The sequence below is a fragment of the Salminus brasiliensis genome, chromosome 17, assembly GCF_030463535.1.
Source record: "Salminus brasiliensis chromosome 17, fSalBra1.hap2, whole genome shotgun sequence".
NCBI lineage: Eukaryota > Metazoa > Chordata > Actinopteri > Characiformes > Bryconidae > Salminus > Salminus brasiliensis.
In genome coordinates, this window is record NC_132894.1 from 1,361,805 (window position 1) to 1,383,786 (window position 21,982).

The following is a 21,982-nucleotide window of genomic DNA, read 5'->3' on the forward strand; positions in this document are numbered from 1 at the left end:
GACGTCTCCCATCCAACCTGATGGAGCTTCAGAGGTACTGCAAAGAAGAATGGGCAAAACTGCCTAAAGAGAGGTGTGCCAAGCTTGTGGCATCATATTCAAAAAGACTTGAGGCTGTAGTTGCTGCCAAGGGTGGTTCTACAAAGTATTAAGCAAAGGCTGTGAATACTTATGTAAATATGATTTCTTTGTTTTTTAATTTTAATAAATTTTCAGAACTCTCAAGAAAACTTTTTTCACATGGTCATAATGGGGTATTTTGTGTAGAATTTTGAGGAAAGAGATTAATTTAATACAATTTGGAATAAGGCTGTAATCTAACAAAATGTGGAAAAAGTGAAGCGCTGTGAATACTTTCCGGATGCACTGTACTTCAAGTACTTTCATGTGGCTGTTAAGCTGTTCCAGGTGGTTGCTATGGTGGCTACTATGATAAGTCATTTCTTGTTGGTTGCTAAGGTGTTCCAGATGGTTGATAAGGTGTTGATATAATTTCTTTGTGGTTGCAAAGGTGGTACCCTATGTGCTTGATTGGACCCCGTTCGTTCCTACAGGGAGAATACGGTAAATAAATAAATAAATAAATAAATGCATTTTTAAAAAGTTGCTACATAGAAACAGTATGTTCACAAACACAAAGCAGTCACAACAGATTGTCTGGATACTTTTGGACAGCTAACACCACTAACAAGAAGAACATCTCACGCTGACACAATGCACAATATGGTATGATTGGTACTTTTATTGTTACAAATTGCATCTAAAACCGGACTTTTACAATGATCTGTACAATCACTTTACGCCCCTGTGCAAATTCTCTACCAGTCAAAAATCACTGACAGCAAAGTTACAGTACATCTATATGTTCCCAGCATAGGTTGTGGCAGCATAAAAAATAAAGATCTACTCAGCAAAGACCAGTCTGATAGCTTATAACATCTGCATTATAAATATCTCATTTAAAATAAAATCTCAAAGTACTTACAGAAAACATTCAGTCGTAGATATCGAACATCACGTGATTAAAAACGGACTGTATGTGATACACATATAGCTCCACGAGGACCTGCTACGCTTCTGAGATACAAATTGTGGCACGACGAGTTATACGATATACATATACTGGCACCTCTAAGGATAGGTATTCGTTTTTAATCTGCTGTGGCTGATCTGAAGTGTTGAGTGAAGCATAAATACATGGAGTAACGACCTGAATGCCACCTGACAGCTGGATGTATAGTTTTATTATACACACTGAACGTATAAATATTTATACATATATGTATATATTCCACGACAGAATACTCACTTGTTTGCAACAGAACAAATCTGGGGCCGGATTCACAAAAGTCCTGTTTTTGTTGATGTTTAAGAAAAAAGTTAAGATAAAGTTTATTCTTTACAAAAAATTGCACATTTTTTCTTACATTTTTAAAGAACAATCAGTATTCTTAAAAAATAGATTTATTCATTATAGGTTTCAGACTGTATGGATTCAGGAGCTAGATTCTTAATAGTGTATCAAGTGGGCTTTTTTCTTTACTTGTCTTAATTCATCCAAAAATGTTAAATTCTTAAAATTAAATTCTATTAAAAAACATAAATGTTAAGATGAATTCTTAGAAAATTAAGAAAATGCTTAGATAAATTCACAAATGAAAAAACAAAATCTTATAGAAAGAGAGAATTATAGAAAAAGTAAATAAAAAAAATCAATTAAAATGATTATAAGAAAAATATTTTTTAATCTGAACATTTATCTTAATGATGTTGCCATTTTTGAAGAAATTCACTTTAAAAATAGCTGAATTACAGAATTAATTAATTATTTTACAGGATTAAAGTGGATCTTCAACTTCAGGTACTGTTAGTTTCTACATAAAACTAAAATGTGGCTTTCCAACATTTCTCATATTTTCTTTCCAAGGTGGATTTTTGGTCACTTCAGCTCTTTTTTACTGAAACACTTTTCTGCCTGTCCCACATTTTGTCTAGATTTCAACTAAATTATGAAAAAATGTGTAAAGTGTAGAATGAAAGTCAGCTACAGAAAACAAAAACACAAACATTGTTCTAATATATTTGAGAACTTACATTTAGGAATACTCTTTTGATCTTAACTTTTATCTTAAAATTCTTCTTAACTGATATTCTTGAATCCGGCTCCTGATTGGACTGTTGATTTTGTAGGACACAGGCTATTCATCCTGACTCAGCACTAAACTACCTTTACATCACAATATATTCGACAGTGGTCGCTTGCAAAGTGCTCCATGTCCAAAAACACACGATTGTGCCCATCATAGATATTAGAAGGAACCTCACAACCAGTGGTTCTGCCCAAGTTAAAAACCAGAACATCAAAACCACCATAAAAAACAGAACTGACCATTATTGTGCATAATATACCGTAGTTATGGCCACTCTGCAGTTGTCTGAGTTTAGGTCACACTTGTGCCTTTTTCGCCAAGCAACGATTAAAGAAAAGGAGCAGAGAGATTGTATACACGTTAAGAGAAGCTTCACAGATTATTATTTTTTTTTTCGTAAAGCACCGATTATGCTATATTAATACGCTTGTAGATGCTCGATTTTAGTGAGATGTTCCGTCTCCATACCTGGCAGTGACCGAGTGCCTAAGATTCAGGTTTGTGCTTTGCTGTAGTCCCTGCTTTCAAACTGATCCACAGTCAGACGTGTGCTCAAAGGGACGGCATGGCAGTAACAGTAATCTACATATTTAAGATGGAATAAAAGGTCCATGTTGATGGAAATGAAATGTGGACGGAAAGCTGACAGAGCGATGGGGTCTATAGGTGATAGATTAGTGTGTGACTGCAGCCTAAATAGAGGAAATCAGCAGCAATTCTGAGGTAGTTGCGCAGGCTTATCGGTAAGACGGGTGGTCTTGGCTCCGGTGACTATGGTCGGGTCGGTGTCCACTCGCTCAGACATCTTCACGCAGATGATGTCCACCAGGCGCTCAAACACTTGCCTGACGTTGATGTTCTCTTTGGCGCTTGCCTCATAGTATTCGAACCCTGGAAAAACAGGGTTTTAATAACCTTATAAAATGAGAAGCAAGTTAAGAGCTGACATTAAAAACAGTCAGCTAATGAGCATGAAATTAGGTCCAAAACATCATTAGGAAATGGCAGTTAAGGGGAACTGTGGAAATCCCTGGAAGGCAAGCTCTGGAAGACCGCTCATATGCTGGCCAGAAAGGCAAAACAACCCCCCCCCCCAACGTGACAGCAAAGGATGCAAGATTCTGCAGGAAGGTTTTGGGTGCTGCTGCCTGCCTACCCTCTGGTCCTGGATCTCCCGCTGTGTTAACTCACCACAATTTGTCACAATCATCTGAACCCCTTTGTTTTTCATTCCTTTCCCATTATTTGAGATGCTGTATTCCTATTGTTCTGTCCAGGTACTGCCCAACCCGGCTCTCCATCACACTGCTGTGTATACAACTCGTTTACCAGCACTGACTTTCATATTAACACTAAGCATGTGTCCTACACTTACTCATACTTTCATAACTCAAAATCTGCTCTCACATTAGCCATAGCTCTTCACTCTCTCACTCTTTTTGTCCAGATATTTGTTGTGCTATCCAGTGTTGACCAGAGGAGGATGGGTTCCTTTTAAGGTTACTTCCACTCAGTGCGTTTTTCCTTGTCATTGTTGCCTTTAAATTCAATTGAGAAAATAAAACCCCCAAAAAACAAACCAGCGCATGAGCATCAGTGAACATCTGTGGGAAGATCTACCATCTACCATGGCTAACAAACAATGGACTAAGACTGTCACCAACTTCATTAATGTAAACACCCCCAAAAATGTTTCAAGTCTCTAAACTCATCTCTCAGAACTCATATTCAAACACCAACTCTCAAACTGGACTTATTATTTTTTTAATAAACATATTTATGTAGCTTTTTAATGGATTTTTGAAATACATAAATATGTGGGACATTAGCCTAGCACCTCCTGTTGTAAACTACCTTGGACTGGTGTTGAACTGTGCAGCACTGCTTGAACAAACATGACCTGCATGGAAAACACAAGGATTTGAAGAGTGGATGTACAGGTTCGTGTATTTTAAGGGGTTAGATTTTCCAACCACCACTAACTCACCTAATTGATCAGCCAAGTGCTTGCCTTTCTCCATAGGTACGACTCTCTCATCATCCATGTCGCATTTATTCCCCACTAAAATAACCTGAGCGTTGTCCCACGAGTAGGTTTTAATCTGGGTTGCCCTGCAAGAGAAAACACACTTACTGTTTACATCCATCTACAGCCTCGGTCTCAGACTCATATGTCCTGTTCTGGAATGTGTCTGTTTTTTCTGCTTCCTCCACCTCAGTGCACCTGATCCAACTCCCGACGGGCTCCACGGTTGGCTGATGAGATGAATGTGGTGCACTGGTGAAGGAAAACACTAAACTGTGCAGCACTTTTGTAAATCGCTCTGGATAAGAGTGTCAGCTAAATGCCGTAAATGTAAATGTACTTTAGCTCGGTGGGACTGACTGGGTGTCTGGAGTGTTAAGGTACTGGCTAAGTAGAGTAGAGTATGGGAGGGGGGGCTGACTGGCACAGTCTCACGTATTTGTTGTACATCCACAGTGTACCATGGATAACCTACCAATAAAAAAAGAAGGTAGGCTAGGGTTCAATTCCCTGGTCAGACAAGCCCACCACTCTCCTAACTCCTAAGGAAAAAACTTTATTATCTTTCAATGAAAGTCAGTGCAAAAAGATTGTATTCATTCATTTTGGAATAAATAAGCATTTCTATTGGTCTGTTCATCATGAAATTCTGACACAACATAAAGCACTAGCTGATTCACATTATTAAGTAAAAAACAGCAAAAATGGAGATACGTTTTTGTCTAACAGCAACAAAATATGTGTGTGTTTGTAACATACGACAACCTCATAATCTAGTATATGGTTTGTTTGTTTGTATTTTTATTTTATTAACTTTTTATAGTATTTATTTCACAGCCAAAGCCACACTGTCGGAACACTTCATGAGGAATGGACAGACAGTGGTGGGAAATGCTGTGTTAACTAATATCACTAAATTAAAAGCGTTAAATAATAATACTAACTTATATAATAACTAATATTAGTATTTAAATAATATTATTATTTTATAATTATTGTTAAGTTTTTTTAATATATAGCTATTATTAAGTTAGGAACTTCAGGCCTTTCGCTGTGTCTGAGCTCACCAGTGTGATCTTTCTTTGTTAAAGAATGCACTAATGACTTATTATTATATTATACATAGATATTATATAAGAGTCTAATGGGTTTGGTTTGTCGTGGCTGTTACAGTCCTTTTGGACTTTATGTAGTCAAGGAAGGTGCTGTAAATCTGTTAGCCATGACGTGGCGACGTGGTCGTTTCAAATATGTGTCCAATTGCAAATAAATCAACTAGTTTTTCTAGGCGGAGTTATCTGTTTACGTGTCAGTGGAATAATGAGGGAATTACACACGTTTGGCCGTGGAATAACTGAGCAGCCACCTGTCCAATTATTTTTGAATTTTAATTATTACACTGTTCAACCAGTCTGAATGTCACTACCCTCAAAATAAATGTTGAACAAATATTTATTATTATTTTTAATAATATCTTTTGAAACATATTTTTATATATTTATTATAAATTTTAGCTTAATGTAGTTCGGTGCTGATATATAAACTTTGTTGGTGCCCAAATGCACATAATATATTTTATTTATATTATTTTATATATTTCTGTATTTATTCTGTTTTTGTACTTATTGTTTAAGGTCTATTGAGCTTGCATTACTGAGTTTGGTTCTACTGGACAACCCTGTATTAGTATAATGACAATAAAGTTGAACTGAATTAAATTGAATTCTTATGGACTTGATTGTATTTATATGTTTTATATGCTTTTATATAAATATGTTATATAAATATGTTTCTTAAGTGTATTATTGAACAAATGTATCTGAGAAAATATTTAGAAGATAATAATAATATATAATATAATATAAGTGTAATATTTAGATCACAAACTGTGACCTTTAGACTTTCCGAGGTCAAAGATGCAAACACTCCAGCGCGATTTTATTAGGAAATATATATTATTGGGAATATACTGATCTATAAATAAATACAGAGCTGACTCTCGGCTCTGATTGGTTTCGACTCACCAGTCCTGCACTGCATTAAAGGACTCTTCATTGGTGATGTCATACATGAGAATGAAGCCCATAGCTCCTCTGTAGTAGGCCGTGGTGATGGTCCTGTAGCGCTCCTGTCCTGCTGTATCCTATAAAAAACAGCCAAAAAAACCTTCAAACCTACAGAACAGCGAGGTCACCTGGATCTTTGGAAAGCTGTTAGTAAGGTCAAAGGACATTTACTGAAAAAGGTCAGCTGTGTAAAGGCCGACCGAGGCACTAATGGTTATCAATAAGCTTTAAAGGGTATCAGTGATCTGACCTTGAGGTCTGTAATGGTCAGTAAGGTGGTTAGACTCGCTTGTGACATTTAACAACAACAGTAGCAGCTGAAAGAGGGGAGAAGCAGAGTTTCTGAGCTGTTACCTCTGATATTACTGTTTATTTACTGAATTGAAATGATTGTAAACATTGTGGTGTGTGCAAAAGTAATGGCACACTAAATCCTTAATGTTTTATTGTTGTCAAGCTGTTAAATTCAGTAAATAGTAAGGACTGGGTCTAAAATGTATATTTTTAGCCTAGAAGGAGTCTTATTTAAACCTCAGAAGTTGGACACAAGTATTGGGACACCTGCTCATTTATTGTTTCTTCTGAAATCAAGGCTATTAAAAAGAGTTTAACCTGCTTCTGTTGGAGTAACTGTCTCTACTGTCCAGAAAAGAAGATTTTCTACTAGATTCTGGAGGAGCATAGCTGTGATGAGACAACAGGAGCGTTAGTGAGGTCAGGATGCTGCTCCACAGCTCAATGCTGGGGGGCTTTATACCCCTCTAGCCCACGCCTGGCATTAGGCAGCATGGAGCCAACAGCTTTATGTTTATCATCTGCTCCAGAGTGTCCTATTCTATTGGCAGTACTTCTCGACAGGGGCTAGATGTCAGCAATGGGTGAAACTTAGTTAAGTAGCTGAATGCATTAATAAGAAGAGCTGTCCACAAACTTTTGGACATATAGTGTAGATAAATCCAGACTGTGACTACTGAGTGTGCCGTGTCACCGATAGCATGCAATGTGGAGCAGGTAGACCTAACTAGGACTTCAGCAGCATGTCTAAAGGTGTCATCTGAGCCAGACGGAATGCCGCAGCATCCGTCACTTCACTGCTTTTCCTGCCATCAGCATCTTCGCAGCTGTTTTCCGAGAGGCTTTTTTTCGCCACCTCCAGCTCCCATTTAATCGCCGCTCAATGCACGCTGATTACGGCCCGCTGCTTATCGCAAATTGCAATTTACTCTAGTGTCTGTTTCTCTCTCTCCAGCCTTAGGCTTGTGTTTACTCTCCGATCTCTCTCTACACCCCCCTCCCAACACCCTCCCCTCTCTCTCGCCCTGAGGAGCTGCTTTAATTGGCTCTGAGCTTGGGCTCTGCCAGGGAGCAGTGTGCTGCTGTACTGCTGCCATGACAACCAGCACTGATGATGCAAGTGAAAAAAAAAAGAGAGGGGGGGGGGGGGGGTGTCTTTCGCTTTTCTCATTTTTTCTGGAAAAAAGCAAAACAAAATATGGCTTTCATTCACATAGTCAGGTAGGCGGGGGGATGCGGATGGTGGTGGTACTTGCTGATGGTGGTGACCATGAGATGGTTTCACATAAGGCAGCAGAGGGTGAGGTGAGGAAGAACCCAGGGACGTCTACATCGATCTGTGCTCAGAATAGATCCCAAGGCAAAGTGCACACAGTACACAACCCATCGTGCACTGACTGTACCATCTGTCTGCAGCCCACAGTAAGGAGTGTGAACTCACACACAGGCATTGTTATCTGTGGGCTGCAGGATTTCAGTCCAGTCCAGCCCAGCAAGCGGGAGGAAAGAATGCATGACCACCCCTTTAGAAGGTATTAACTGCACCTAATGACGTCCTCACCCAAATCTGAAGCTTGACTCGCTTGTCGTTCCGGTAGACGGTCTTCACTTTAAAGTCGATGCCAACTGTGCTGACGAAGGAGTTGCTGAAGGAATCGTCTGCATATCTGAATAGAAAGCTGGTTTTGCCCACGCTGCTGTTGCCAATGATGAGCAGCTTGAACATATAATCGAAGTTCTGGTCGGAGCCATCCCTCTGGCCAAAACGGTGGTCAGCTTTAGCCATCTGGAAAAAGAGCAAAACAGGACATTCAGATTATAACCACATATATTATAATTTTATATATATATATATATATATATATATATATATATATATGTGTATATATATGATAAGAATTCTGTAAGAGCATGAGCAGTTCCACCTTAAATGGTGCACCACTTACATCCAAGTGCCTGCACACTGTACACAGCCCCCCTGCACAATTTAAGGTGGAACTGATCCTGTTTTCATTCTTATCAACATCAAAATGACATTTAGTAAAGAATGACCAGTTCCACCTTAAATGCTGCAGCAGTTGCACTCCGGCGTCTGCACACTGTGCCCGGTTCTGCGGCAGCATTTAAGGTGGACCGGACAATTCGAATAAACTTCAGCTTCGTGTTTTCTGAATGCAAAATCATGAGATGATCACCAGATGTGTTTCTGGAGGTATCTGGTAGCCACACATCATCTCTTACAGGTTCACCTCCAAGGTGGGCATGGGAAGCCAGGTAGACCCACAGAGAGCTAAGCACACTATGGAGCAGAAACACACACGCACCTCTTCCCCACCTTCCATCGCCATTGTTCCAGCCACATGAAGATCCCCACCTACCTCGACTAGCTGGAGCTTCTCCCACTGTCGTCTCCTCTGAAGTAGGTGAGCTCTGTATGGGCGCAGGCTGGGGACACAGCTGTGGAAGCTAGGCTGCTCTCTCCAGCCTCACCACTCCGGCATTTACGCTCATGCACGGGTCCAGAGCCTCGACTAGGGGCGAGAAAGTGTGAATGGCGAAGGAGAGGGATGGAGTGGATGCAGGGAGGAGGCGGCGGTGGCTGGGGTGGGGCATGCTGGGCACTGCCATTCACTACTGCTGGGGTTTATTCACTCCTACATTAATTAACATTCTAATTTGAGTGGAGGCTTCATGAATCACACACACACACACACACACACACACACACACACATGAAGATTAGATTTCCAGCTGTTTATCACAATCTGTGTGACTCACTGACTCAGTAAATCCTATTCAGTTAGAACTAAGCTTTGGAGCATCACCATCAGAGCAACCCTAGCTCTGAAAGGTCATGACACTGGCTGTTCAGTGGACTGTGGCCTGGTCCGGCATGTCTGGGCTGACTTTCCTGAAAGCAGGTAGAGAGCCAGCATCACACTGAGCATCGCCATCAATTAAGATGATCTTAACACTGGCAGGTTTGGTAGGTGCGTTTGTCAACAAACTGTGGTCCAGGACTAATTTTAGGTCTAGATTCTGCTCCCCACCACACTACACTAGGTTCAGCACATCAGACATGTAAGGGTAATGGAGTTGATCTACCTAAACTAGGGATGCCCAATCCAAATAATGAAGATCCTGCATATTAGAGGTAGCTAAGTGACAGCCAACCTCTCCAGGATGGTAGATCTCCAAAACCAGGCTTCGGCACTCAAGCACTAAACTGTCCAATGGTGCTGCCTTCCATGACTTCTATTTGACCCTCGATGGTATTTAAACCATCTGGCTTGTACAGGGTCTATTCTTGGAACTAGATAATGGAGAAGGGGATTGAAGCAAGCAGAAATTCAAAAAAACTGGAAACCAAAAAGGTCTAACACTTTATATTACACCAAAAAAAAAGAAAACATTACATACAATGCCTTAATGGAACTGTTTGCTACTACATTTACAGCATTTTGGAGATCATTTTACAGAGGTAAGAGATTCAAGTGTTTTCAAAGGATTAGCATGGTATGATTCCCAATCCAGGAACTGAATCCACCTCCACCATTTAGAGGACAGAGGTGTTATCGGTTACACCAGAGGTGTCCAATCATATCTGGAAAGGGTCTAAGTGGCTGCAGGTTTTTATTCCCATCACACCCAATTCCACTTGTTTAATCAGTTGGTCTCAATCTTTAAACATCTGATGATCTGCGCTCCTGTTCTGCTGGTATGAAAACCTGCAGCCACACTGGCCTTTTGGAGACAAGACTGGCCACACCGGTATTTTACCATAACAGTCACTAGTGACTGAAGCACCTTTTCCCAAGAAAACCCAAATCACTGTGTCACACAATCAGCTCTTAAATAAATCAGTAATCAACAAGCATTATTTTATAATGTATAAACAATATAACTGATGATCATCTATGTTTACATCAAGTCTAATCTGACCCAGTCCTTACAGCATAGTCCTCAACATACTGAGTCTGTGGTGATGTATACTGTTTAAGCCATAAGCGCAAATCCCAGACTGCCTTCAGGAACCAAAGTGGGGTCAGATGTCTGTAAATGTCTATTTAATAAATACATAGCATTCTCCTAGAGAAAGCACAGATGTGTGAATCATATGACATGATTTATGAAGTACAATATCAACAGGAGAGGCAACACTTAAGGCATCAAAACAAAGGTACTGTAGGAACCTGCATACATGGTAGCAAGTTAGATGGTACAGGTTATATTCAGTCCACTCAATGAGTCATTTTAAACCGGCGAATGGGACTAAGGTGTATACTTAAATCCCTTAGGAGGGACCTCCTGCTGGGACTACAACCCTACTCTTCTTCATGGGAGACTGTCAGACACTGCGGCCCACGGCTCTGGACTGGCCGTTACTTTGTGGTGGCTCCGAGTCCTATTCCGCTCTGCTCCAGTTCCGCTATCACAGACATGTGCTTGAACTCTGTGGGTCTGTGGTTGAAATTCTCCACCAGTTGGAAGGTCTCGTGCCTCTGAGCTGCGTAGAACAGCTGCACCTGATTGGCCAAGCACTGCGCCTCATGAACAGTCTGGAAATTGGAAATTGGAAAGAGGAAAAATAGTCAAAAAGTCATTCAATCACAACAATGAAAAGGTGAAGGCCTCCCTGCCATAGAACAAATATTAAACTATATGTAAACGATATGTGAATTAAATAGAAAAAATATGAAACTATATGGAAACGATATGGAAATTAAATTGAAAAAAATATTAAACTATATGACAACTATATGGAGCTACTTTATATATAAATATATGGAAACCAAAGTAAATGACCATTAGTTGGAGCCCTAGTGCCCCATATTTCAAACTACCCCTCTAATGTTATTCATGTCTTTTCTGTTTGGCATACAACTGATCTGTCTATCTCTATAAATTGTTAGATTTCCATTGCCCGTTGTATGATTCTGTACACGACCAATAAACATACGTGTCCATATTCCTGACAAGCATGTGAGCAACTCACAATAAATTTGCTATCCATTTCCGCAGTCATGAGCACAATGTCCTTGTCCTTCTGCAGGTCTGAGTAGTGGTACAGAATCAGCTGGCTGGGAGCGTTCTCACCCAAGGTCTAAAAGTGACAGAAACCATACCTGTAAACTGTAGCAGCAGGCAACACCGCATTGAGATAATGTCTGCTATTAATAGAGATGACGTATACCTGGACGTTGATGAGGGAAGTGAAGTGCAGCTCCTGACCAGCCCACTGGCCCAGAAAGAATTCGTAGCCCTCTTGCCGTGGCAGAGCGTACAAGAACTGTCGGGAGGAACGGCAGGGTTTAACAGAGCTCTGAGAGTTTTACTGCAAATGCATTCAGAAGCATTCTGCTAATATCAACTTTACTCATTTAAGGCTGTTTAAACTGGAGCATCACTCCAGATCTATGGATAGGAGGGGGACGTAGGCTTCCTGTACAGTAAATAAAAAGCCTGGTCTTCATCATGACCGTTTAGAGAAACCACAGAGCAAAACAGACGGTTATCTGGTCCCAAAGGTCCTAGCACCCTGCTATCTCCACTTACTTTACATCTGGAGATGCGAGGACACTGCTGAGTAATGAGAAAATGTATTTAGATTAATAATAATAATAATAATAATAATAATAATGCAATATTCATTCAGCAGGTCTAGCCCCACCCCTGTGAATAAATATATACCTTTTTAATAACAATGCATTGCTTCACATTAGTATCAGAACATAATTATCACACTGCCACTGCCCACTCTCAAAAAAGCAGCAGGATACACCGGGAATTAATGCCACTTCAGCACTGCTCAGCTAATTACACACTAATTACACCTGCATTAAGGCAGGTATCTGGTCAATACGCCTAAACGAGAATCAATCACTGTAGATGGCTGCTGAGTAATTGTTTAATTTATTTTTTTTTTAAAGCTGAAGAACGGTTTGGAGGAACTGGACAGTGGCATTACAGTCAGCGCGAGTCTTTACAGAGACGCATTTCTGAGCGAAATCCTGCATCAGAGTGTTTCGCTCGATGGATGTGGTGGTGGTGGTGGGAGGGCAGGATGAGACATGATCTTATTGGTTGTAATTATTTGGTGCACGGTGATGTAATTAGAGTTCAGATGTTTTTGAATTTCTTAAAATATGTTTTAAAAGTCTAACCTAAGGGTTTAGCATTTTAAATGGTCGTGGGTAATATTTACTAACAAAGTATTTTTTTTATTTTACTTTCTTTTAATTAAACATGTTAATTTTGATTACAGATGGACTTGGACACTAAATTGCAATTAAAATGAGATTTTGCGTGTCATTAATTTGCCTAATTTCAGCATGCACACAGAATGTGAATGAGAAACGACTCCCATGTGTTTCTTAAAACAATGCTGCCACCTTGTGGTTGTAGTGCTTTTTACAATTTATCACAGAAATAACAATTGTGACAAAGGTGTGTGTGACAGATATGTATTTCTTATTGTATCCAATATAAAAACACACACATATATATATATATATAAAAAATATAATACTGAATAACATTAAGCAGAATTGCTCATATATCCCCATATATCCCTGCTTATGCCCTACAGTCTGTCCTTTTTGGCCTGCTCGTTATGCCCGAAAGCACTGCAGCTACTGACAATTAATAATCAAAATAAACATTATCGCCAATGAATTCTGTAATTGATTAGTTGGCTTGATGTCGATTCCATTTCCTGATGAACTGAAATCATGATGGACCAACTAACGGAACTACATGGAAACTATATGGAAATGAAATAGAAACAGCATTAAACTATATGGAAATGATGTTTTTCTTCATTTTCTTAGCTGGGAAGAGACTAACCAAACCAACCCAACCAGAACTTTATGTATCAGTAAACCGAGCAAAGAGGGCATGCAGCGCTTCACTGCTGCGTGTCTCACCGTTGGGCATGATCTGGCTCGGTTGCTCATAGTCTCAAACGTTGATCCCTGAAACATATGAATGAGGTTTGTCATATTACTGTTTGATATGTTATTTAATCAAATTATTCCAGCTGCATTTGTTCAAATAGGGGGGCTTACCGGTATGACCGCACTGATGGTGTCTTTTGTTGAGAAGTAGTGCATCCAAAGCTACAAAATAAATTAAATAAAAATAATAATAAAAACAACACAGCCTTTATTCTACTCATTTTAAAACTCTTCCTTGCTTAAACCCTCGTCATCAGCTCACCACCCATGCAGTACCTCTCATTAACGCTCTAATCAACACTTCACACACAGCTGACACAGGGAAAGCCTCACCTCTCCAATCTCACTGCCAGACTTGTCTTGAACCATGTCAAGGTTAAGGATTGATCCTAAAGTCTGAAATAAAAAGAAAAGGACGATCTTCAGGAAGCCACTGGTGAACAAACCCTAGTAAATCAGAAGCTGGCAGATGATGTTCTTTACTACCTTGTTCTTGGTAAAACCTCCAGGTTCTGCTTTGCCTTTATTCTCCATCTGAAAATTAGGCACAAAAGTATTGCTTATTAGGGGCAAAAGTGTCAAACATATTGACATTTATCACTGCAGAAAGTCCGACTTCAGAGGCGTGTGATCAATAAGCTTTATTGGAATGTAAATGTGGGGCTCAGTCGGGACGTTTCACTGCAGCTCTCTTGAGTCTCTGCCACGGACACAGTCTTCATACTAGACTACAGACGTCTGCTGTGAGCTGCTGGAGAGGGACGGGACGTGTGCAGGTGTGATGGATCTCTTATAAACCAATAGGGAGTCAGAATGGAGTCTGTTTATACTTCTCATCCAATCAGGATCAGACTCACACTTTCTGGATGGAGAGATTTATCTGGATAGTTTTTATTTATTTATTTATTAATTAATTACTCCAGCAAGTATAGATAACCAAAATTTCTACTTAAGTAAGATTATTTGTACTTCATTACTTGACACCTTTAATTAGGGGAGAGTGCTAACGTACATACTGTAACAGTCACACTGATCTGTGAGGTGTTTACTTTGGACAGGAGCGTCCGTAATTCCACATGCAGTATCTAAGCTTCAGCCGCTTTTATTGACAATTACCTTCTGATCCATGACTTTGACAAACTCCGCTTGTTTTGAGCGTCCAAGAGGTTCCTTCTTTACCTCGCTGCGCTTCTCAAGACGGGCTTCGTATTCTTGAGGCTTTGCGCTGAGATTACATGAAAATATATGATTACACTCACACACAGATACTGTTCAGATACCAAACACGCCATCCCAGCTGTTAAACATGGTGGCGGCAGTATCATGGTTTGGGCTGTAAGGTACCAGCAGATTCTACAGGAGTATCTGTTTGTGAACTGAAGAGCGAACTGTCAGTGGGCCATGCCGCAGGACAATGACCCTAGCAGAAGAAATATGACTATATGAATATATTCTGGAACAGGCGAGTCAAGGCACGCCCCCCTCGTGCCACCAAAACAGCTCCCACCCATCGAGGCGTGGACTCCACAACACCTCTGAAGGTGTCCTGTAGTATCTGGCACCAAGGCTAATGCAAGCAGCAGATCCTTTAAGTCCTGTAAGTTGTGAAGTGGGACCTCCATGAGCATCAGTGAGCCTTGGTGCAAGGCGGTTTACCGGTTGTCCGTCTTTGGGGCACTTTTGGTAGGTGCTGACCACTGCATACCAGGAGCACCCCACAAGACCTGACGCCTGATGTTCTGGAGATGTTCTGACCCAGTCATTGTCTAGAACATCACAGTTTGGTTCTGGTCAAATGTCTCAGATTCTTACACTTGTCCATTTTTCCTGATTCAGCATCTTCATCACCTTCAAGATCTGACCATTCACCTGCTGACTGATATGCAGATCCACACCTGAGAGGAGACACCTGGACCAGATCATCAGAGCCATTTACTTCACCTGTCAGTGGTTTTAATGTTATGGCTGATGGGTGTATCTGGCCTGTGTGCGAACCTGTCAGTGGTTTTAATGTTATGGCTGTCCTCACCGTCACCTACAATAACATGCTAGCTAGCACGTTAGCTTAGCTTAGCTTAGCTTAGCTTACCTCCGCAGCTTCTTGATCTTCTCCTCATATTTACTGTAATACGGATTCTCCTCCAACTCCGGCTCTTTCTTAACGGAAAAGGCCCTAAACTGGGAGGGCACTATACCGGGGATGAGCGCTCGGATGCCCGTGTTTCTCACGGCTAACAGGCCGCGATAAGAACAGGCCATCTGCACCACGGCCGCTGCCATCTTCTCCCCGTCGCTCATCAGTGGAGCTCCGGGTCGCCGCAGCCCCGCAATATTGGTTCCTCCTCTCACACAGCCAGTGTTCACTTGTTCACTCGCTCCCTACACCCTACCTAGAAAAAAGTAGGGAACTTAACTAGCATTTAACAAGATAACGATACATCTCATCCATCTCATCCATCTCCTAAATAAGGCAGTATATGCACAAATATCATAAAGGACTGGGCATATATTTATATAACATATGCACATATACATTCATACATGACATACACAAAGGTACCACATATTGGACACATGCCTATTATTATATTAATATATGTTTGCATTAGATATACACTATATTTTGATTGGTAGGTAAATACATATATGTATATGCACATATAAATAATTATCAATTATAATGCATAAAGTAGAGTATACACAATCATACTATACATACACTATATATATATATATAAGCAAATGTGTCAACAAAATAAGCCTATATAAGCAAAAAAATATATAACCTATATTAGCAAAGGTGTGAAAAGTATTCTTATTCATCACTCAGGTAGAAGTGAGTGGAGATACTAGGTTTTAAAAGACTTCTATAGAAGCTGAAGAATCAACTGAAGCTTTTTACTCCAGTAAAAGTGTAAAAGTACTGGTTTCAGAACGACTTCAAGTAGAAAAGTAAAAGTAATGGAAGGAAAACAAAGGCTGAAAGCTTAGGCCACACCACAGGGGTCTATAGTGCACTACCCCCCCCCCCCCCTCCCCAAAACCCATTTCTCTAAAAGTCATAATGAGGAGAATGATCTATTAAAATGTTGATGTTAAAAATGTTGGGCTGCACTAGGCTCCTGTTTCAGCTGCAGATCTGCCCATTGAAAATGAAGCATTTCAGTAATATCAGCTCTATTAAAGGAGCGTCTCTGTGCTCTACTGAGCATTAACATGAGCTTCATGGAGGAAAATATGAGGAGTCGTTGTCTAGAAGTTCTGTAAAGCTGCAGAAAGTCAGACTTCAGAGGCGTGTGATCAATAAGCTTTATATATTATTATAAACCTCTATAGTTATTCTCATCCAACCACAATCAGATTCACACTTTCTGGATAGTACAATTTATGGATAGAGATAAGATTATTTTATATATTATTATGTTTTTTTTATGTAAAAGGAGGAACGAGGCTGTTTTTAAAATGTAAGGAGTAGAAAGTTCGGATAATTGGGTGACAATGTAAGAAGTAGAAGCAAAAAGTCAGAAAAATAAATAATTACTCTAGTAAAGTTTAGATAACCAACATTTAGTAAGGTAATGAAATATTTGTACTTCGGTACTTGGCACCTCTGCATATATACGTTTGTATTAGTTAATGTATGGGTGAAATATATGTCTTATATTTGAAACTGGCCAAGAAGGTTGGCATATATGTCAGATGTTTTCATATGAGGCTAATATATGTGTGATATAAAGGAATTCTATATATTGTAATATAGGTTATATACTGAAAATATTGCCATATATCAGATTTCTGTGTGAGGTGGTAGGCCTTGGTTCCCAACCCTTATCCTGGAGGACCCCCTGCCCTTTATATTTTAGTGTTGTCTTGCCCTGTTACCCAACCTTTGATTCAGACAGGGCTGGAGCAGGTGTGTTGGGAGCATGTCCCCAACTTCAGGAAGCTCAGAAATGCCCGGAAGCCTCCTGACCTGTACAGCTGCCACTTTACCATTTTACTTCTCCCTCATTTTCTCAGTATATCCACACATTCAGGTTACTGTAGACAGAAAGGCAGACAGGTCCGCTTTGATCAAACGTTTATTGGATTTTTACAGGTTAGAGAAACGTGTGGAAGTTGGAATAAGTGTGGTTTTATTTTCAGTCTTTTTACTTGTTGCGTTGTGAAGGTACTGAACAAATATATTTGTGCTCTGACTGGGTTGTGCAGTCTTGTGGAGTCCATTTTCTTTTGTCCTGGACCAGAACGCATCCGTGTGAGGAGTTGGTATGGGTCCGCTGGGCTGGATCCTTAACCTTGAGTTTGGAGAACGTCAGCGATGTGCCGTCAGCCCAGGACCACTGCCCTGGAGTGCCAGAAAGCCCTGCCCAAACAGCAACCATCAGTATTCACACACAGACAGATAGACAGTGTGATCTCACCATATAACATTACATGATATTCTGAGCATATTACAGGTTCCTTAACTGTAGTACACAGACAGACAGACAGACAGACAGACACTTTGTTGATCCTAAAGGAAATGGCAGTATTACAGCAGTAATACATGTAACTGCACATAGTGCATTAATATAGATAGATATACCCTAATATAGAGCAGTTTATATTTATATATAAGTGCAAAGTGCTGCTAATTACACACTAATATCATGTACATGTAAGTAATATTCATTCAAGCCCAATAATTTGCTTTTTATGCAAATATTAGTAATTTTCCCAAAACAGATCTCTTGTTTTGTTGTAATAAAGGTGGTAATAAATAAACTATATATATAATATTTATTTTATATTTGTTATAATTTCAGAAGATTGTTTAATGAATGTGATTAGCTGCAATAATATCAGTATATAGTGTAATATAAGACAATGGAGTGTAATTAAAGTGTAATAATAGTAGAAGGAATGCAGAATAGAGCACAGAGCATTGCGCCATACTGTTTATACTGAGTTGTACAGTGCAATCAATACCAATACCATTACCGTAAAATATTGCAAATAACTTACGTGTAGTTAAATGTATTCCTGCTGTAGCAATTTCTGTACAGTGTTATTCAGGACAGTTCAGCCAGTAAGAGGTCAGTACTGCCCCTACAGTATGGAGTCTCACTGTAGAGCCTCATTGCAGTGGGTAAGAATGAACGTACTGTAAAACTGTATTTATGCCTCCTTTACAGACAATACATCAAATACAGCATCAAACACACTGCAGCCTGTGTCCTCACCGATCCAGAATGGCTGTTTCCGAGCAAACCTCCACAACCACTTCATAACAACATTGGAATGAACGCTTGTCAAGTGCCCGTCAAGCCTGAATTTGTAGAAATAATACAATAAGATAACGGCATAATGTCAAAAAATAAAAACACATGCAGTGCTGGTGATCTTCTAGGTAACGTACATTACGCATGCATACTGAGCGCTGCTCCAGGTGGCTACACCAGGGCCCAGGATGTAGCAGTTCCTTCTGTAGTAGGTCCACCCAGTGGGACAGCGAACACTAACAGCCTTTGCAGACTAAAAATAACAGGAGGAAGGAAGCAGTGATGAGGTAGGGTGGCGAGTCTTAGGCCACCTGAGCAAACTGTGTTGTTTAGCTGAACAAAAATCTTTATTTACTTGGAAAATCACTGAAAAAAATACAAATATCAATAAGAATATTTGAATAATTATAGAAATTAATAAATGATCTCTCCAGTAGGCACTATCTACTAGTACACTCTATTACCAAAAGTATTTGCTCGCCTGCCTTAGTATGCATATGAACTTGACTGACATCTCATTCTTAATCCATAGGGCTTGATATGATGTCAGGCCTGTAATAGCTTCATCTCTTCTGGAAAGGCTTTCCACATGGTTTAGGAGTTTAGCATTTATGGGAATTTCTGACCGTTCTTCCAGAAGCGCATTTGTGAGGTCAGACACTGATGTTGGACGAGAAGGCCTGGCTCGCAGTCTCCGCCTTAATTCATCCCAAAGCTGTTCTATTAGGTTGAGGTCAGGACTCTGTGCAGGCCAGTCAAGTTCTTCTACCAGAAACTCGCTCATCCATGTCTTTATGGACCTTGCTTTATGCACTGGAGCGAAGTCATGTTGGAACAAGAAGTCGGAACATCCCTGAACTGTTCCCTCAAAGTTGGGAACATGAAATTAGGCAAGATCTCTCAGGCTGCTGAAGCATTAAGAGTTCCTGTCACTGGAACTAAGGGGCCAAACTCAACTCCTGAAAAACACCCCCACACCATGACATGATCCCCCCTCTTCCAAACTTTACACTCAGCACAATGCAGTCAGACAAGTCCGTTCTCCTGGCAACCGCCAAACCCAGACTTGTGCATCAGATTGCCGGACGGAGAAGCGTGATTGGTCACTCCAGAGAACATGATTCCATTGCTCTAGAGTCCAGTAGCGCTGTGCTTTACACCCCTGCATCCCACACTTTGCATTGCGCTCAGTGATGTAAGGCTTGGATGCAGCTGCTCGGTTATAGAAACTTATTCCATGAAGCTCTCTACGCTCTCTGTTCTTCAGCTAATCTGAAGCCACATGAAGTTTGGAGGTCTGTAGCGACTGACTCTGCAGAAAGTCGGCGACCTCTGTGCACAATGTACCTTATCATCCGCTGAAGCAGCCTGCATGCCTGGGTGCTCAGTTGTATACACCTGTGGCCATGGAATTGATTGGAATACCTGAATTCAATGATTTGGATGGGTGAGTGAATACTTTTGGCAATCTAGTGTATTTGTAGTTACCATTCAATACCTAGTAGATGTACCTGCATTCGGTAGTAATATAGCAGGTCTACAGGGTCGAGAATTAGCTCTCCTGACCTTGTGCTGGTGTACTTCCGAACTGAAGTCACTTGGAATCGCGTCTCTCTGAGGAATGTCCACTGATTTGATGTCCGTGGAATGTCCAGTCCAGCTCCAGATCGGAGTAATCTCCACCTCCGGATGGACTCGGGGCATGGATCTCTCCTCCACTGGCCTCAGGGGGGTCAACCTATGTAGCTAATAGCAAAAGATGTAAACATGCATTTTAGGGATCGTGAATTAGAGGGTTATTAAGGTGAATTAGACATTTCTATAAGATTTATTCACTCTGCATCAAGCTTTATTCATTATCACCTTAAGTAGTGCATCATCTGAACTTTGTCATGTGACAACCACCCTGTTACGCAAGACATGTAGAGTTGTTTAGTCTGTAATTAGGGATGAGTAGAACCTATATCACCTGAAATGTCCATTACACAACCATGCAGCTGGGCAGATGTTAGTTTAACCCTTATACAGAACTTATACTGACATGATATTTATTATTTATTATTATTTATTTATGATTTGTGATGCAAATTAACTCATTAAATACATATTTAGTGATTTTAGCCTCTAATTAGTGAATAGTTCTTCCCGAACTGAATCCCATAGTCCAGCAGGTCACTCTGTCTGACACAGTTTGTCCATCATGGCTGAAAGGAGGCCATGGCTGCACCCCTGCTTTTTTCAAAATATGGAAATGGACTACTAGACAGTGTTTATTGAAATATTTTTATAGTATTTCTTTATAAAATGGTTGTTACGCTTATATAAAATATACACTTCTATTCTCAGCTTTACAGGAGAGATAAAAAATTGTCCCCATGAGAATGTAAATTATTCGTTGGATCAATAGTTGAAAACTTGGGCGCTGTGGTTCCATTAGCTTCCGTTCAATAGAAATGAAGCCAAAACTGTCCGTCATGTTGTCAAATTTGTAACCAGCGTCTAAATGAATAAATCTTAATGGACTGTGAATAAAACATTTAGAAATATATAATTACCCCCTTAATTACCCCCTAATTTGTGTTCCTTAAAATCAAGGTCACCAAATACACATAGACTCACAAGCTGGATTTAAAGAGTGATATGATTCTACTTCAAATATGAACTGGAAGAGCACGGAGCAGCAGATGTTACCCATGTTGTTTGTGAGGCATCATGGCTTCCTCTGTGTCTGGTCTGTCTCCTGCCCTGGCTGAAGAAGGCTTGGTCCTGAGGCTCTGCACCGCTAAAGCGGATGAACTGAGTGCGATACGGGACGTCCCCTCTTGGTGGATGGTTCTCCCATATGATCCCAGTATTTGGGTCTGGGGTGTACTCGTCATCTTCTTCTTGTGGTGGAGGTGGAGGTGGTGGTGGAGGTGGGGGCTCATCAAAGCGTGGAGGATGGAGGACCGTTGGGTCCTTCTCATCATTCTCAACAACCAGATCATCTGGGTCACACCTACCTGAAAGGGGGAAACATATGAACTGTACTGTACTGGTATATTTAAAAAAAAAAAAAAAAAAAAAAAAAAAAAAAAAATATATATATATATATATATATATATATATATATATATATATATATATAATTTATTATTGTTATTATTATTATTATTATTATTATTATTATTTAGACATACCAATACAGTGCTTATGGGCCCCATCTGGGTTGTACACATGGGGTCCA

The 21,982-nt window shown here is 40.2% G+C and overlaps 3 protein-coding genes across 5 annotated transcripts in view; all 3 read right to left on the reverse strand.

Annotated features, from left to right (window-relative positions):
* Nucleotides 1–722: 722 nt before the first annotated feature.
* Nucleotides 723–9,119, reverse strand: rab3b (RAB3B, member RAS oncogene family). Of its 2 annotated transcripts, none has more exons than XM_072660222.1 (5): nucleotides 8,915–9,119; nucleotides 8,098–8,322; nucleotides 6,201–6,319; nucleotides 4,138–4,262; nucleotides 723–3,041 (listed from the first exon to the last, which is right to left on the reverse strand). In XM_072660222.1, the coding sequence occupies exons 2-5, from the start codon at nucleotides 8,320–8,322 to the stop codon at nucleotides 2,857–2,859; spliced, it is 654 nt and encodes a 217-aa protein (XP_072516323.1). In that variant the 5' UTR covers nucleotides 8,915–9,119; the 3' UTR covers nucleotides 723–2,856. The 2 variants fall into 2 exon arrangements, with proteins under 2 accessions (XP_072516323.1, XP_072516322.1); XM_072660221.1 differs by lacking the exon at nucleotides 8,915–9,119 and adding an exon at nucleotides 8,732–8,833.
* A 788-nt stretch (nucleotides 9,120–9,907) lies between these two features.
* atpaf1 (ATP synthase mitochondrial F1 complex assembly factor 1) lies at nucleotides 9,908–15,792 on the reverse strand. Of its 2 annotated transcripts, none has more exons than XM_072660872.1 (9): nucleotides 15,582–15,792; nucleotides 14,609–14,717; nucleotides 13,979–14,026; nucleotides 13,826–13,888; nucleotides 13,604–13,654; nucleotides 13,463–13,510; nucleotides 11,731–11,826; nucleotides 11,533–11,640; nucleotides 9,908–11,095 (listed from the first exon to the last, which is right to left on the reverse strand). In XM_072660872.1, exons 1-9 carry the CDS (start codon nucleotides 15,788–15,790, stop codon nucleotides 10,919–10,921), a joined length of 909 nt encoding a protein of 302 aa, XP_072516973.1. In that variant the 5' UTR covers nucleotides 15,791–15,792; the 3' UTR covers nucleotides 9,908–10,918. The 2 variants fall into 2 exon arrangements, with proteins under 2 accessions (XP_072516973.1, XP_072516974.1); XM_072660873.1 differs by lacking the exon at nucleotides 15,582–15,792 and adding an exon at nucleotides 15,488–15,572 and having other exon boundaries at nucleotides 14,609–15,433.
* A 1,774-nt stretch (nucleotides 15,793–17,566) lies between these two features.
* The window catches only part of frem1b (Fras1 related extracellular matrix 1b), a 37,319-nt gene continuing 32,903 nt past the window's right edge, over nucleotides 17,567–21,982 (reverse strand). Inside the window, exons 31-35 of the mRNA XM_072660752.1 lie at nucleotides 21,448–21,758; nucleotides 20,323–20,502; nucleotides 18,894–19,009; nucleotides 18,718–18,803; nucleotides 17,567–17,858 (exon numbers count right to left, since the gene is read on the reverse strand). Coding sequence (XP_072516853.1) covers nucleotides 17,644–17,858; nucleotides 18,718–18,803; nucleotides 18,894–19,009; nucleotides 20,323–20,502; nucleotides 21,448–21,758 — 908 coding nt within the window. The 3' untranslated portion in view covers nucleotides 17,567–17,643. The remainder of the gene's footprint in view (nucleotides 17,859–18,717; nucleotides 18,804–18,893; nucleotides 19,010–20,322; nucleotides 20,503–21,447; nucleotides 21,759–21,982) is intronic.